Here is a 16,946-nt window from a genome sequence, read left to right as displayed (position 1 = left end):
GGTGGAGTCTATTTCTCCTTCCCTTGAATCCAGGTTGGCTGGTGTCTTGCTTTAATCAATGAGAAGTGTGGGGTTTGACTTACAGACCTAGGTCTTAGGGGGCCTCACAGCTTCCTTTTTTACCTTCTCAGTTGCCAGCCACAAAGCCAGGAATGGGGCTAGATTACTGACTGATGAGAGGCCAACGATGAGGCAGAAGTCAGGTGGAGATACATTAGAGAAATGAGGGGCTTAGCCAACAGCTTGCACCAAGGCCCCAAACATGTGGGCAAAGCCATTTTGGATCTCCAGCCCCAGTCAAGCCAATAACAGTAATATTCTGTATCTATGCTACCCAGTATGGGACTCACTAGCCACAAATGTCTACTGGATCATTGGAATGTGGCAAGGGCACCTGAAAAATTTCATTTTTAGGGCAACCCTCTCAGGTCCCCTCCCTCTTTGGGAGCTTTGCACTATTGCTCAATAAACTTTGCTTTGCTGCCCACCAAAACAACACAAGACAAAAAAATCATTTTTAAATCGCTTGACTTAACTGAATGTTAAACAGCTAATGACTACCGAGTTGGACAATAGTATTAGAAGACTCATAATCTTGCTAAAAAAAAAAAAAAAAAGGCACAGGGCAGAAAATCACCTTGGCACTTACCCTTTACAGGGCCCAGAATACAGAAGCAGTTAATAGAGATGGCTGGTGGTGAAAGATATATTAATCTCTCTAAGCTAGTATTAAAAAAAAAAGCAAAAACAAAAACAAACCAGCCCTTCGTTCAACATCACCTAAGGGAAGTAATCCATTTTAACCTGATTTCATCTGCATAAAATGAGAGACCCAGAAAGGGAAATTCCTACGTAACAGGATATATACCATGAGTTCCTCACCTAGCAACTGAGATGTCTTGATTGGACAATTAACTTTCTAAACGTGTTCTCATCATCTACCAAAAAACCCAAAATTTTAATAGTTCCCTAGTTCACACATTTCGGGGGGGTGGGTGGGTAAGGGGAACGGGAAGGAAATCTGAGAGAGCCTCTTATGTGTGTTAGACACACCAACATACATCCATGCATTTAATTCTTTTAGTCATTTTTTTTTCAGACTAAGGAAATAGATGTTCAGAGATGTGACTTGCCTCGGGAGTTAAAACTTAGTGCCAGAGGTAAAATTCAGAATCAAGCCTCTGGATTTCCCAATATGCCACAGGAAAAAAAAAATTATCAGGAAATTTTTCCTTATCAGGAAAAAAAGAATTCTGCCAGCCTTCTGAGATTTTCCATCATCTGGTCACCTAAGTAATTATTTCCAGCTAATGCCTTAACTCTAACCGGACTGATCTCACTTCTGCGTCCCTTCCCTTACCAGTCTTTTCTTCCAATTCTACCCATCCTTCAGAATCCAGTTTAAGTCTCTCTTTTCCCTTCCATGAAACTTTCCTCATCTTAATCCCAATTTAGTTCCCTCTCCTCTTAATTTTGACGTCACTCCTCACGGGCATCACGTAACATCGTAGTGACGTCTTCAGCGTGGACAGCCCTGGTCCAAACCAAGTCTTTGACGGGCGGCAATCCTTCCAAATTTCCTATTTCTCTTTGGGCCGTGCTATATAGGTACTTCTGGAATGAGGAACGAACTAAACTCAAAAAAACACTTCTTGATTAAAGTCAGCCGCAAACTCTCGTGCTTTACCCTCCTGCTTAATCTACCGCACACCAATCGATCCGGAGAGCGGGAGCAGCGAGCGGAGACGGTAGTCGGGCCACGTAACGCACCCGGCCCGCTTCAGCAAGCCACGCCCAGGGTCGCCGATTGGGCGTGGCCCAACCTAGGGGGGCCGACTGGGCGTGGCGTGCGTGAGTGAAGGCGTGGCCGAGAGGAGAAAACTGCGCTCTGGATCGGAGTCGGTAATATCCGGGCATTCTCGGTAATTTCCGGCAACGGCCCCCTCCTCCGCCGATCGGCCTCGGGCATTTCCGGCCTCCTTCGGGCTTTTCCGTCTGGCTCCCGCGCGGATCTCTCCACTTCGGGTATTTCCGTGTCCCGCTCGGAGGTACTCGGCAAGCGCTCGGCCTCCCCCATCCCCCGGTAACGGTCGCTGGTGAGTTTAAATGAGCCGGGGCTGGCCGGGCCGGAGCCGCTACGGGGGGGGCCTGAGGCACTGCAGAAAGTGGGCCTGAGCCTCAAGGATGACGGTGCTGCAGGAACCCGTCCAGGTAATGATAACGTCGCTCGCTGAGGCTTGGCTCGCAGCCTCGGCCGGGAAGCCGCGTATGGCCACTCCGCGGCCTGGTGCGGCCTAGGCCCGGCTGCTCCTCCCGCCTCCCCTGCTGCCGGGTCCTGCCTGCCTGCTCGTCGGCTCCGAGGCCTCGGCCGCAGTCCGAGCCGTGTTAGCTCAGGTCCTGTGTTGCTTCCACCCGCGGTGTGAGCGCGGTTCGGCGATAATGTCTCCTTCCCCCGCCGGGCCGTCGTCCGGCCAGCCCCTCCTGTCAGTGCAGGGGCCTGGCCCCGACCCGAGTGAGAGACGAGGAGGGGGGTGGGAGGAGCGGGGGGCGGCGGAGACTCGCCCCAGGTGCTCCCTCGCCCAAAGGATGATTGGGAAGCACATCTGATCAGAGGTTATGCCACCTTCGTAATGGTGGGGCAAGTTGGCGGTGGGGCTGTTTGGTTTTGTTTTTGTGCTCTGGGAGAGGGTGGAGGGACGATAGGATCGGTATTTTTAATCCTGATTTCTGTTTTGGCAACAGACGTCCTAGCCCACGTTGTGCGTTTCTTGCTCAGTGGATTCCACCCCCCCTACACCCCCCTTGGACAATGATCTGGGAAGAGAACTCCAAGGCCCAGTGCTGAGGGGCAAGCACCTCTCGGGGGGGAAGGGGTGGCAACGGCCAATCTGGGGGTTTCCCCCATGACCTGTGATGGAATCAGGAATGTTTTGTTGTGCATGTTGATAAGGCGTTTGGAAAATGAAAGACAGATCAGGGTTTTTACATCCATTTCACTGTGCTTACGACACCAGGGTATGCTTTGACGCACAGTGCTCTGTTGGCATGGGAGAAACCCTATTGGATTTGAAGTGTGATGCAGTGCCAAGTCATCCCCCCCCCCCCCCCCCCCCGCCACCTCAAGAAACTGAATCTTTTGTCCCTTCCTGATGGACCAGGTCTGGGAGACTTTCCATTCACCATAGGATCTTTGGCTTGAATAGAAGAGTTGACCTCTACCAACTGCTGTCATTGAGTTATGGGCTTTCTTTATTTTGAAGTTACAAGGCAAGTCGATTTTAGAAATCACTTCATATTACCCTTAATAGGCCTGTGATGTCAAATGATAAATATTATAAATAGATTACCACTTCCGTATTTCCTTAATTTTTCTTTCACAGGATGAAATAGAAATTTCTCCCAGTTGGCTTCTTCTTTACATACAGCTCTTCACATATAGTCGCTCTTGGTATTTGAACTAATATAATGTGGGATTCTCTCTCAGGAAATTTATGTTTGTAAGTTGTATCAATGCTTCCAGAGCTATTTCTTGCCATCGAAATTCATCTTACTGGTGAAGTCTCTTTTAAGATTATTTTTTTGAGGCCTAATGTGGGATTAGAAGTTATCTGTACCTTCTTAAATGGATAAGCAGATCACTCAAGTTGTTTAATTTCTGTTTCATATTCTTGTAATTTTGTCTTAACTAATGATACATTTGCCTTCTCTGGACCCAGAAGTCTTCTCAAATGATAAACTAGTTTCATTGTTAGCCTATAACCACTATTTAATAACAATTTCAACTTGTATAAAAACATGGAGAAGAAAAGAAATATGTAGCCTATTCCTGGATGTACCCATCAGGTTTACTCTTTTTTCCTTAAAGTACTCTTAGTGGTAAGGCACTTCAGGATTTTCAAGGGCTTGAAAGTCAATTTTGTCGTCCCCCACCCTCACCCCCCACTACCTTTGTCCATTAGATTTGGGGACTATGACTACAATATGACTACGTGAGAATTTTGGTTGTAATTTATAGTAAAAGAATCCACTCAAGAAAGGATCTGGAGCAGTGGGAGAAAAAAGCCATTTTAGCTACGATGATAAAGATCGATGGATTGGGGATAGGGCTGAAAATGGGAAGAATTAGGGAGAAAATAAAAATAGGACAGATACTGTTTATGTGGTTTTTTAAAACTCTGCTAAGTAATTGTACTTGTAAAGGAAGAGTAAGTTGGAAAATTCTTGAAGGCATCATGATATTACTAGGCATAGGAAAAAGTTGAGAGGAAAGATAAGCAACTGTTTTCTGCAGTTTTTTTTCTTTAAAGTTTTACTGTGGAATAGCCAATCTCATAAACCACCTAAGCTTAAATATTAGCTCCTCCAAATTGTCTCTCATAGAAAAGCATTACTTTATATAGGAGTCTTGACACACATCTCTTCTATTAGGAGGCAGAAATTCTGTCAATTATTTTTAATATAATTGTTTGGGGAAGACACTAGCCTAAATGACTTCAATTAGTATTAATTTGGATATTTATAAAATTCACCTGATGAAATTGATTTAAAAAAAAAGACATTAATGGATTTATCAATTATTCCTAGGGGTAAAACTTCACAGAAGTGTCAGATGAAGTAGTAAACAAGGCTTGTAAAAATTGCCTTAATCAGTATAATGAGTGGGTACTATACACATAATACTAGTTTAGAGATCATTTAGATAATGAAGGAATACTTTTGATTCGGAATAAGATATACAGGGACAGCATCTTTTTTTTTTTTTTTTTTTTTAGATTTATTTATTTATTTGAGAGATGGGGAGAGCAGAGGGAGAGGGAGAGAAAATCCCAAGCAGGTTCCACACACAGCTTGCAGCCGGACATGGGGCTATGGGGGTGAGGTGGGGCTTGATTCCATGACCCTGAGACATGACTCAGATCACAACCTGACCTGAAACCAAGCATTGGACACCTGATGACTATGCGACCTAGGTACCCCTACAGTGACAGCATTCTAACATGGATTCAAAGGGTACCATATTTCAAATAACTTAGACTTGAAGTGTTATATTTAGGAAAATTGTGTTAGATGACCAAAAAAATGGCTTTGTTGATATCAAAGATAGATGTGAACAGTTTCAGTAAAATTGTTCTATTCAATGAAAATAGAAAAAGAGTGAAATGTCTGAATATATTTTGTGGCTTTTAAAATATGTACGTGTAACTAAATTGATAAATCAATAGGCATTTGACAATTTGATCTTCATTCAAAAAACTGGTTAGCTGAACACATTTGTTTATGAAATTTTCTTTTGGAAAAAAAAATTTCTTTTGGAAAACAGGAGATTATCTTCTATTTAGGTACAACATAATGTCTTGAAGACAGTGCTATGTAGTACCTGAACTGAGAGAATGAACTTTGGGGAATGAGGGTGAAGGAGAAGGTCATTGCAAATAGATAATCATTTAAGTCCTTTACGGGCTAGTGTCCTGATATAGCCCTTTTTATGTTTATGGTCTATAAAGAGAGAAAGCACTAGACAATAGTCACAAATTAATAATTACAAACTATGATAAGGGCACTAAAAATAGGTTGTTAGGAGAGAGACCTATTAGGAGGGACTTGACCTGAGCCTAGGTGTCATGCTTGCAATCGAACTGCCAAAAGAGGTACTGTAAAACAGCAAAAAGTTAAGAAGCAGTCTCAATGAAAAAATCAAATTGGGAAGAATGTTACGCACTTACTATGTACCAACCACAGAAGAATATAAAAGACATTCTAAAATCTTCTCTAAAAATGGTATCGGGATAAGTCCTTTTTGAGCAAATAATATTGAAGCTGAGATCTGAAGGTTGAGAAGGAAACAGTAATTTTGAGAACATTACAAGAAAACAGCATGTGCAAAGTCCCTAAGACATAGCAGAACTTGGCATTGAAATAATTGAAAGGTGGCCAGTGTGGCTGGAGTTGCATATTAATGGGAGGCCATTATAAGAAGTTCAGTTTTCATTCTCAGTGTTTGGGGAGTCACTAAAGGATTTTCAGAAGAGGACTGACTTGATCTGAAGTAGATGTTAGATCTCTTGGCTACTATATGTGAAATGCAATGAGAGAAAGGAGGCATGAGTAAAAAGAGTTTAGTCTTAAGAGGAAAGTAACCTGGACTGAAGTGGTAGTAGTAGAGTAGGAAAGAGGTTGATATTCACGAGATGTTTTGGAGGTAGAACCTAGGAGATGGAAATTGATTGAATGGGAGAGGGTGGGGATCAAGAACAGCTGCCTGGATTTCATTTTGGTGGTGCCGTTCAATAAATGAAGAATCTTTTGAGAGGAGGACAAATCTGAAGGACAATCTGTTTTCAACAAAATGAGTTAGAGATATTTGTGAATCAACCAGTAAAATGTAGAGACATAATCTCTGATCTTTTGAGGGGTCTAATCTTGTTGGGAAGATAAGAATGTTTAATAGGAACAATTGGATAATGTTACAAGTCAGTATGTATTTGGTTGTACAGATACTAATACAGAAATTTAGGAAGTAGATCCTTGTAGACTAGAAAAATGGGAAGTGTTTCTTGATGGAAAGTTTTAGAAGATGGGAAGGGTTTGAAGTGGTAAAGAAGAGAAAGAATGCTTTTGGTATGGAATAGTATGAGCAAAAGCCCAAATTTGAGAATGGTGTTTAGGAACAGCAACAATAAAAAATGATAAAATATCATAGCCTTGGTTAGAATGGGAATTGAGAGTAAGAAGAGATAACGTTTTGCTAGTCAGGTAGAATCAGATTATGTGGGACTTAATATCCAGGTTGAGTGGTTTAAGGTATTAGTAATAAATAGCCATTCGAAGTTTTGAACAGAAGAATATGTAATGAAAGCACTGCTTTGGAAAAATTAATCTGGTGCTATTGGGAAGGAGGGACAAGATAAGAGTTAGGGAGACATACAGATGAGTAAAATAACCTAGTTACATGGTAATGTATACCAGGGTTTCTTATTCTTGGCACTGTTGATATTTAGGACAAGCTAATTTTTTGTTGGGGGAACTCTATCCTATGTATTGTAGAGTGTTGTGCAACATCCCTGGCCTCTACCGACTAGTGCCTCCATTTGTGACTACCAAAAACAGTCCCTCACAGACATTGCTAAATATCCTTTGGGGGGCAAAATCACCCAGACAGAGAGCCACGAATGGAGACCTAAACTAAATTAGAATTCGAGAAATTAGATTGTAATGTATAACAGGAAAATTCCACAGTGATATTTTTTTCCTTATACCTTCTTATATTGTCTGAAGCTTTTATTACCCGTTTCTCTTATGGTCCAAAGAAAGGGCAGCTATTTTCTTTTGACAAAAACAAGAATAAAACAAAATAATTTTTATGGTCACATTTAAGTGTGAATTAGTTGTACAATTTACAGAGGTTTGTTTACATTTTAAATAATACTACATGTTTAAGAAGAGCGAAGAAGGAACTTTGCCATTTCATTTTGTTGTTGTTTTAAAGATTTTTATTTACTTGAGAGAGAGAGAGAGCACAAGCAGGGGAGGAGCAGAAGAAGACGGAGAAGCAGACTACTGGCTGAGCAGGGAGCCTGACATAGAGCCAGATCCCAGGACCCCAGGATCATAAAACCTGAGCCAAAGGCAGATGCTTAAACAGCTGAGCCACCCACGTGCCCCTATTTCATTTTATGTTGTCATCTTCTAAATTATTGCAACCTAGGGCTAACCCATTCATTTAATCAATAGGAATTCTCTTTTAAACTTTTTTTTCTTTTTTTGAGAATTGGGGCAATGTTGCTGTTTGTCTTCATAACTTTTAGTAGCATTTTATCCATCTGGCTTTAATTTGTAGAACTCCTGAGGTGGTGCACTGAATGATATGCTTTTAGGGGCAGGAGTTGAGCAAAGTAGATAACTAGCCAAGAGGCTGATCTTAGCCCTGCTCTTCATAAGCTACCAATCTGTAGTGCCTTAGAAAATAGTCCATTTCCCTTCCTCCCAAAGAGACACTATCACTGAGGAACCTAGAGGTGCCTGAGCAGAGTAGTGGTGGACGCTATAGGTAGAGTTTGAGTTGACTGCCTTTACTATCGCTTTCTGACCCTCTTAAGAGTTGGTAATAAAGGAATGATATTCTTCTGAGCGAAGCTTGATTTTTATATCAGAAATGACTAGAACCTTTTATCATGATACTTTTTCTCCTTCATTTCTTTAATTTTAAAAAGGGAAAACATTCCAAAAGTTCTAGGATTTTATGGCAATTGTATATATGTCAAGTTTTTCTGGTAATCAATAGTAGTTAGCTCGTGAATCATTTGGGCTTTTAGCTTATATGTTAACAAAATAAACAAGTGTGGCAGATATGCTGGGAGATGTTACAGTAATGGAAACTAGATTTTTTGAATTTGTTTATATTGGGAGACAGGAAAAGATGATTTTAAGTGTCTACTATTTGCTAGGAGCACTATCTATGTATCATGTCATTTAATCCATGCAAGTCCAAGAAATAGAGCTCTAGATGAAAAAATTAAGGCCAAGAAAAGTTAAATAATTCCCTCCAAATCACACTCTTGGAAGTGCTGGCCCACAAATTAGCACACATGCCTACAAAATTAAATCCTGGGTATATTCTTTCTACTCACTATATTCTTTCATTTACAACAAAATTAAACAAGTAGGTTCTTAGGAAATCCCCATTATTTTAGAAAGGAGTAATTAGGTGGTAGTTATTTGCATTACAAAAGAATAATTCTATATATTACACAGTTCTTTCAATAGAGATTTGCAGAGATCCTTAACTGTTGGACTTTGAGTTGACCAATGCAGGAGTTAGAGGCACTGACCCTCGTGTAGTTGAAAATCTGAGTATAACTTTTGCCTCCTCAAAAAGTTAACTCTAATAGTCTGCTCTTGCCCAGAAGCTTTGCCAATAACAGTTGATTAACACATTATGTATTATATACTGCATTCTTATAATAAAGTAAGCTGAAGTAAAACGTTATTAAGAAAATCATAAGAGAAGATGCCTTTATGGTAGTGTACTGTATTTATTGAAAAAGATCCACATATAAGTGAACCTGTGTAGTTCAAACCCATGTTGTTCAAGGGTGAATTGCATGAGAATAAAGAGAAACTTAAGACTAACCTAAGATGCTAAGAGTAGGAGAACTGGCAGAAATCAAAGATCAATTTTTATTCATTCAGTTTACATTGGTTAAGCACTGGCTATAAAAGTACATAATAGACTCTGGGAATCTAATAAATGAACAAAACCAGATGTAGTTCCTACCTTTCTGGAGTTTATATTATAGTGAGGAAGACATTATTCAAATAGTCTCCTGAATAAAAGTAAAATTACATCAGTGAGAAGTATTACAAAGGAAAGGTACTTGATGCTTTTGGAGTGTATAATAAGGATACCTGACCTCATCAGATGTCCCGAAAAAAAGTGTTCCCTGAAAAAAAAGTCCAAAGAATGAATCAAATTTGCATAATTTGGAGGAAGAGAGGAATGTGCCAGGTAAAGTGACTATGTGTATGTTTAAAGGACCTGTGGCAGAAAGGTAACATAGCAGGTTTGAGGAGTTGAAAGAAGGTCATTGTGCTGACACAGAGAGCATAAGAGAATATGATACAAAATGAATTGGAGAGATAAGCATGGACTATATACCATCCCCCCGGTTTGGTGTTTTGGATTTTTATTGTTAAGGACAATGAGAAGACAGTGAAAGATCTCAAGCAAAGGAATAATATAATCAGATCCAATTTGTGGAAAGCTCAGAAGGAGAGAATGGATCATAATGTGGAAAATAATTCAGTGATGACGAATAAGCACAAATTAATCCAGGGGAAAAAATGGTCTGCCTTAGAAAGTAAATGTTTATTTTCTTCCTTCCATTATTATAGATACCTAATTTAAATGAATATTCTTTTGAAAGATACTTCTATGGGTGGTTCCAGAACCCTAGGTCATGTATGTCTGGTAGAACAGCAGAGGGACATATGATAACGTTCTTACAGGGGTTTAGAATTCAGCCAACTATTTTGCTGGGTTTATCTCAAAGGTAGTGTTTTTATCTTATTTTACTGATGATTAAAACTGAAGCTCTTGGTCATCGGATTAGTGTCAGAAGGTTAGGATGAGGTTTAGGGTCCATTTGCTGTGAGTTGGAGTTGGAGATTATATTAAACATTCAAGAAATTGTTGAGTCAAATTAAATTTGAATATCCATTAGTCTTTTGTTTTCTGAATGACTTTCACGTTATTCTCAGTGCAAATGTTGAAGTTCTCTAAGGAAAACATTCAGTTTATCACGTTACCTTTTATCTATGTCTTTTCTGTGTCATAGTACAGAGGAGATATAGGCCAGATAGCAGAGATTCTGTAGTATATTTACAACCTAGTTACATTTACTCCTTGCCAGCACCATGTATTTTTGTTCTAAAGTTCATCTTTCCAATTGTTTGATAAAAAAACAAAAGCAAAGGGGTACCTGGCTGGCTCAGTCAGTAGAGCATGTGACTCTTGATCTCAGGGCTGAGAGTTTGAAACCCATGTTGGGTGTAGAGATTGCTTAAATAAATAAACTTAAAAGCACAGTGGCCACAATGACAGTGACCAAATAGATGCCTATGGCATAATACCTGGCTTGTTCATAATTTGAAAATCCAATATATTGGCCTTGTACAGCTCCCCTGAAAACCTTGATTCTCTCACGTTCATTTTTAAAGATTATGAGGGAGAGTATGCAAGTGAGCAAGCAAGTGTGGGGTGGGGTGAGTGGCAGAGGGAGAGGGAGAGAATCTCAAGCAGACTCCCAGCTGAGCACCTGGCCTGATACGGGGGCTCCATCTCATGACCCTGAGATCATGACCTGAGATGAAATCAAGAGTCGGACGCTAAATGGACTGAACCACCCAGGAACCCCGTGTTTTTTATCAGGGTTTTGTTTTTTATGTTTTTACTGTCATCAGGATCATATAGCAAACAAAATAGATGTTCATTAAATGTTTACCGAATAGATAAAGAATATGCTCCAGAAGTGGTAGGCATATTGAGAAAGATGATAAGCAAATGATCTGATGGTATACTTGGAAGTATGCAACATGATCTAGGTTGCTATTAACCAGAAAAATCTCAATATCTTCCAGGTATTAATAGGTCACATAATTAAGAAATTTTGTTGCCCTGAAACCTAATCTGTTTCAACCCCTTTGTCAGACTAACTGGTATCTCCTTACCAGATTCTTGCTTCTTTGCTTTTTAATGTTTAGCTTATTTCTGTCAAGGAAGAAACAGCTAGATGTTATTTTGTACTATTTTATATTGTCAACATTAATGTTACCTTTTATTCATATTAGTAAAAGTTGATTATATTAAGAATGTCTTACCTTATGTGTTTTTTTGTTTTTGTTTTTTCATGAGAGACACAGAGAGAGAGGAAGAGACATAGGCAGAGGGAGAAGCAGGTTCCCTTCAGAGACCCCAGGATCATGCCCCCAGCCAAAGGCAGATGCTCAACTACTGAGCCACCCAGGTGTCCCATTACCTTGTTTTATCTCCAGATTGGGTTTCTAAAAATTTCTATTTCAGTAAGTGGAAAATGGATTCAGGGCTCCAAAACAAATACTCATTCTACAAACATTTATGGAGCATGCACTATATTTAAAGGCAGTTATCTAGGAAAACTAGAGAAATAACTAGTTAAGTAGTATAACCAGGGAATTATAGAGAAAAATAGAATCTAGCTTTTTTTCCTCAAGAAGTTGCAACTTAGTAATATAACCAAATCTAATGAACAGCCTGATATTTCTTTTTCTTTTTTTTTTTTTTTTTTTGAAAGAGAGAGGACATGTGCTCATAAGCCAGGGGCAGGGGTGTCAAGGAGAGGGAGAAAGAATCTTAAGCAGGCTCCATGCTTAGTGTAGGACTCGATCTCATGACATTGAGATCATGACCTGAGCCAAAATCAAGAGTTGGATGCTTACCTGAGCCACCCAGACCTTCACAGCATGATATTTTTTAAAAGTATAAACAAAATTGTCTAGGACCTCAAAGGACAGAGTAATTAGTATTGCAAGGGATAGATCAGTAAAGGGTTCATGGAAAGACAGAGGAACATGTAAGGTGAATTTTGAAGAAAGGATAACTAAAATTTCAGGAGATAGAAGTTAAAGACAAAGTATAACCCAAATAGGCAAAGTCTCTGCAGTATGAAAATACAGTGAATGTTTAGGGACTGGTTCTAGACTATGGGCAGCTTTGGTGAGTTGTGAAAATAGCTGAAAAGTGGAGATGGGATTTGAATAGTTTACTAAGGAGTTTGTGCTTTATTGTGTAGATATTTTCTAAACTCTGTGGAGCTATCCAAGAGGAATCATTAGAAGGTTTTGATCAGGGAGGAAGACGTGATGATTATAATGATGATGATGGCACAGCTAAAATTTATTGAGTAATTATTAGGTATGTGGTAAGAACCATTATGTACTTTACTGGACTCTTATGTTTTAAATGAAGAGAGTAGGACTTGAGACATTGTTACTTGCCCAAGACACAGAACTAGTAAGTCATGGAACATGGATTTGAACCCACGTCTTTCAACTGTCATCTTCTGTTTAGCAGTGATGACATTTATGTTTAAGGAATGTAATTCTGGGATAGGGTAGATTACCTTACAGCTAATAGGTAGGAAGAGCAGGAAGCTAAGAGTTTATTTATTTTGGGAGTTGTTTTTTTTTAATTATTTATTTGAGAGAACGAGATAGCACAAGCAGGGGAAGTGGCAGAGGGAGATGCAGACCCCCTGCTGAGCAAGGTGCCGACAAGAGGCTGGACCAACTGAGCAACCCAGGCTCCCTGACTCTATGAGTTTAAAGAGATTATTATGGAATGGGACTAGAAAAGGGAGGATAGATTCTAGATACCATTCTTTTTTTTTTTTTTTTTGGTTTGTTTTTTAAGATTTTATTTATCTGAGAGAGAGAGAGAGAGAGAGAGAGCGCGAGAGCACAAACATGGAGAGCAGCAGGCAAGGGTGAAGCCAACTCCCGGCTGAGCAGGGAGCCTGATGTGGGGCTCCATCCCAGACCTGGAATCACGACCTGAGCCGAAGGAGGCGCCCTCTACTGTTCTTTAGGTGCAGTTTTGTAAGTGACTGTTAGACACTAACCAGCTCTTTTGAACCATTTAAATCCATAATGTACCCAAATTGATTTACCAATACATTCATTATTTCATGTTCTTAATCCAGCACCGCTAACCTTATGTGGTAAAAAATGTTTTTGAGTTTCAAACAAGGGGCACCTCTCCTTATCCTGGCAGCAGCAGTGTTCCGCTAGGCCCTAGTACTGTAGTCTCCTATGTGCAAAAGAGAAAGTACCTTTCTAGGTCAGGAACTTGTCTCTTCTCCTTTCCTTCAAGTATCTAAATTCAATTCTATAAATATTTATTGAAACCTGTTATGTATCAAGCTTTAATCCTGTCTCCCATCAGCTAGACCAGTGATACTTAATGAACCAGGATATTCGTGAATCCCTAACACTGTATACACAGATTTTTCTTTTTCTTTTTTATTTAAATTCAATTTGCTAACTTAAGTATAACACCCAGTGCTCATCATATCATGTGTGCTCCTTAATGCCCATCACCCAGTTACTCTGTCCCCTACCCACCTCCCCAGATTTTTACACACACACACACACACACGTTGGTTTTTTGTTTTTTTGTTTTGTTTTTTTGTTTTTTTTTTTTTTTTCTGGAAAAGAGGTCCAGAGCTTCTACAAGTTTTTGCAAAAGAGTATGCTGTAAAAGGAAGGAAAACTACTTATCTAGAAGAGTAAAAGAATGATTCTGAGCTCTGAATGCTTACCAGTGAAAAGGTTTAAAAATAAAGATATCTAAACTCAGCCCCAGCTTCCAGGGATTGTGATGTAGTGGATTTGAGGTAGAGCAATGTCAAGCAATGATACTTGATACTTCTGATCTAGACAGGAGTAACATTGAAAGGTACTTCATGAGAACAGAAGCTATTTGTTAATTACTATAGTCTAGAAAGGGCTGGCACATAGTAGACACTCAGTAAATATTTATTGAATGAATGATTACTAGAACTCTTCAGTTCAGAAAAGTTAAAAAAGATACCACCGGGCAGCCCGGGTGGCTCAGTGGTTTAGTGCCGCCTTCAGCCCAGGACCTGATCCTGGAGACCCGAGATCGAGTCCCACGTCGGGCTCCCTGCATGGAGCCTGCTTCTCCCTCTGCCTGTGTCTCTGCCTCTCTCTCTCTCTCTCTCTCTCTCTCATGAATAAATAAATAAAATCTTTAAAAAAAAAAAAGATAACACCGCCCCCACACACTGGTTTTCATTCATGGTCAGTCATGCTGCAATCGGTAAAACAATTTCCTCACACAGTAATAATATGCCTTTGTACTCTAAATAGCTGAGGACATTGTTGATATCCACCACAGGCAAATGTTATTGGAAATAAAGTCAAGGAGGAGTGCCTCAGTGGCACAATTGGTTAAGTGTCCAGCTCTTGGTTTTGGCTCAAGTCATGATCTCAGGTCATGAAATTCACCTCCATGTCAGGCTCTGTGTTCAGCACAGTCCACTTGAGATTCTCTCTCCCTCTCCCTCTGCCCCTCCCACTCGTGCTCTCTCAAATAAATAAATGAATCTTAAAAAAAAAAGTCAAGAAGTGGTGAGGAGTAGGAGCCTCATCCTCAGTTAATGGTATGTGGAAGAATTATTAGCAGCAAAATGGAACAGTTTATTGGGGATTCTCGCTGTTTCAGCACAGCTTGTCTTTGGTACCTTTCTTATTTAAGCAGTTCTAATTGGGGAAAAATCCTATAGTGATCTAACAGTCCATCTTAGAAGGTCAGTCCTATTGGTATTTATGGCCTTCTCTTTTTTGTCTTCCCATCTATTTTACTTCCCAAGTAATAGAAGACCTTCCAATGACTGGTGAGGTGTTTTTTTTTTAGCATAGTATATTTCAGTATTCCTTTCTATTGAGGGGCATTGTGGGATTAAATCATATGGAAGTATTCCAGAAATAAGCATATATGGCAACTAGCAGAGAAGTATGGTAAAATTACAATTGTATGAACCCCTTTATCTTCTGGAAATTAGGAGTAGGGGTGTTGGGAACAATCAGGCTTTGGGATACCAAATTATCTTTATTATGAAGTTTATAAGTATCTGAAAATTCTAGGATTTGCCTTATTTAAAAGCAGGTAAGTCATATTTTTATGTATGCTGTTGGAATCATCCTATAGGTTATGCCAGCTACTTCTGAAAATAGTGGAGGAGAGCAAAATGTACATTTTAGACCAAAGGAAATTTTCTTTAGAGCCCAACTAACTTGGGTGGATTGTGAAAGGAGATAGTATTTGTGATTCATTTCTATTAATATGTAGGATATTTTATTAAGTATAAGAAATGGCTTAGGGCCAAGGAAGATCATAAAGATGTAACAAACAAGAGACTTTGGAATTTGAATAATTCAAGCCTTTCTTTTAAAGCTAAGGTATATGGCCTGAAGGATTAGAAATTATTGTATTCATAACATCTTGAAATGGACATTAGATGAGACAACCTCTTTGGCTTTGGGGAGGCTGTTGAGTAGTTGTTTTTAATCAGAGTAAGTTTTTTAGATCAGTCCTTTTCAAACTTTAGTATGCATATAAATCACCTGGGGATCTTGTTAAAATGCTGATTCTGACTTAGTAGGTCTGGGGTGGGGTCTGAGATTCCATACTCCCAGAAAACTACCAGAAAATACTAGTGTTGCTGCTCCAAGGATCATACTTTGAATAGCAGTTTTAGACAATTCTTAAAGTAGTAGGAAAGGACCAGATTAAGAACACTAACATTAGAGGGAAAAAAATGCTGTCTGGATTAGTATAGTTGTCTGGATTAGTATAGTTCATTCAAAATTAAGTTTAAATTCCTGCCCTCTTCCTTTCCCTTGTGTCTGGCTAGAAATGGTCAGATTAGAACATCTCTGAGACCTTAAAAAATTTAGACTGTATAGACAAAAAGCTTAAACAAGAGGCTCTAGAGATCCCAAATGAAATTCATTATCAATTTTTTTCTTGAGGAAATAGAAAAATACACCTGTGGGCTAAGTTAAGTCATCAACTACTACTAGGACTTTTAATATAAAAAATTATAATTAATAATACTCATAGAAATGTTACTAAACATTTGCTTTTTCATTCAAATATTTGAGCTTTTACTATATCCATGGCATATGAATTACTTGTTATAATGTAGTCTAGCTTTACTGTTATGGTGCTAGCTAGTGGTCTTCATTAGGTAATCCCATCTTACTGGTTTTATTGTAACTCTACTAAATTATTCAATGAATTATGAGCTGGTATTTATGCTAGAAATAAATACTGTTGTATCACGATCAGTTGTAAGATATCTTAATATGCAAGTTTATGAAAAATTTTAAATTAATTGGTGACTTTTATATCTTGCGATAGACTAAAGTTAAACCTGGAGAAGTTAGAAGAAACTCCCGTGGTTTAGTGCTCCTAAAAATGCTAGGCGAAATGTAAATATATGTAAACACAATATACATATACATAATGTATATTATAGACTAAAAATTAGTGTTACATGACACACTGAAACTTAAAAGAAACCTGTCTGGTTTAGTGCTGCTAAAAATGCTGGGTGAAATAGTAAGAAAAGATAAATCACCTAACAGAAAAATGTAGGACACATAAGCAGGCATTTGCCAGAAGACCAATAAACATGAAATAAATTACAAATGAACACAGCCTCATTTTAATACTCAGAGAAGTGCTAATTAAAGGCACTAGATAAGCATTTTACATCTATCAGACTATTAAAAATTTGGGGGCACCTGATTGGCTCAGTCAGTAGAGCATGCAACTCTTGATCCCAGGGTCTGAGTTCCAGCCCTACATTGGGTATAGAGATTAC

General features: G+C 39.1%; 1 protein-coding gene across 12 annotated transcripts in view; it reads left to right on the top strand.

Moving 5' to 3' along the window:
• The first annotated feature begins 2,002 nt into the window (after positions 1-2,002).
• CDC27 (cell division cycle 27) overlaps positions 2,003-16,946 on the top strand; it is a 69,742-nt gene continuing 54,798 nt past the window's right edge. For 4 of the 12 annotated variants that reach the window (XM_055329163.1, XM_055329146.1, XM_055329086.1 and 1 more), the window contains exon 1: positions 2,004-2,211. Coding sequence is in view for 9 of the 12 variants with exons in the window: in XM_055329146.1 (XP_055185121.1) it covers positions 2,185-2,211 (27 nt within the window). In the remaining 3 variants the exon portion in view is untranslated. Of the gene's footprint in view, positions 2,212-16,946 lie in introns of all 12 variants that reach the window. The other 8 variants (XM_055329154.1, XM_055329128.1, XM_055329113.1 and 5 more) reach the window with 3 other exon arrangements.

This window comes from Nyctereutes procyonoides, unplaced genomic scaffold (genome assembly GCF_905146905.1).
Source record: "Nyctereutes procyonoides isolate TBG_1078 unplaced genomic scaffold, NYPRO_anot_genome, whole genome shotgun sequence".
NCBI classification, from domain to species: domain Eukaryota; kingdom Metazoa; phylum Chordata; class Mammalia; order Carnivora; family Canidae; genus Nyctereutes; species Nyctereutes procyonoides.
This window is presented reverse-complemented; position numbering and strand designations above follow the sequence as displayed.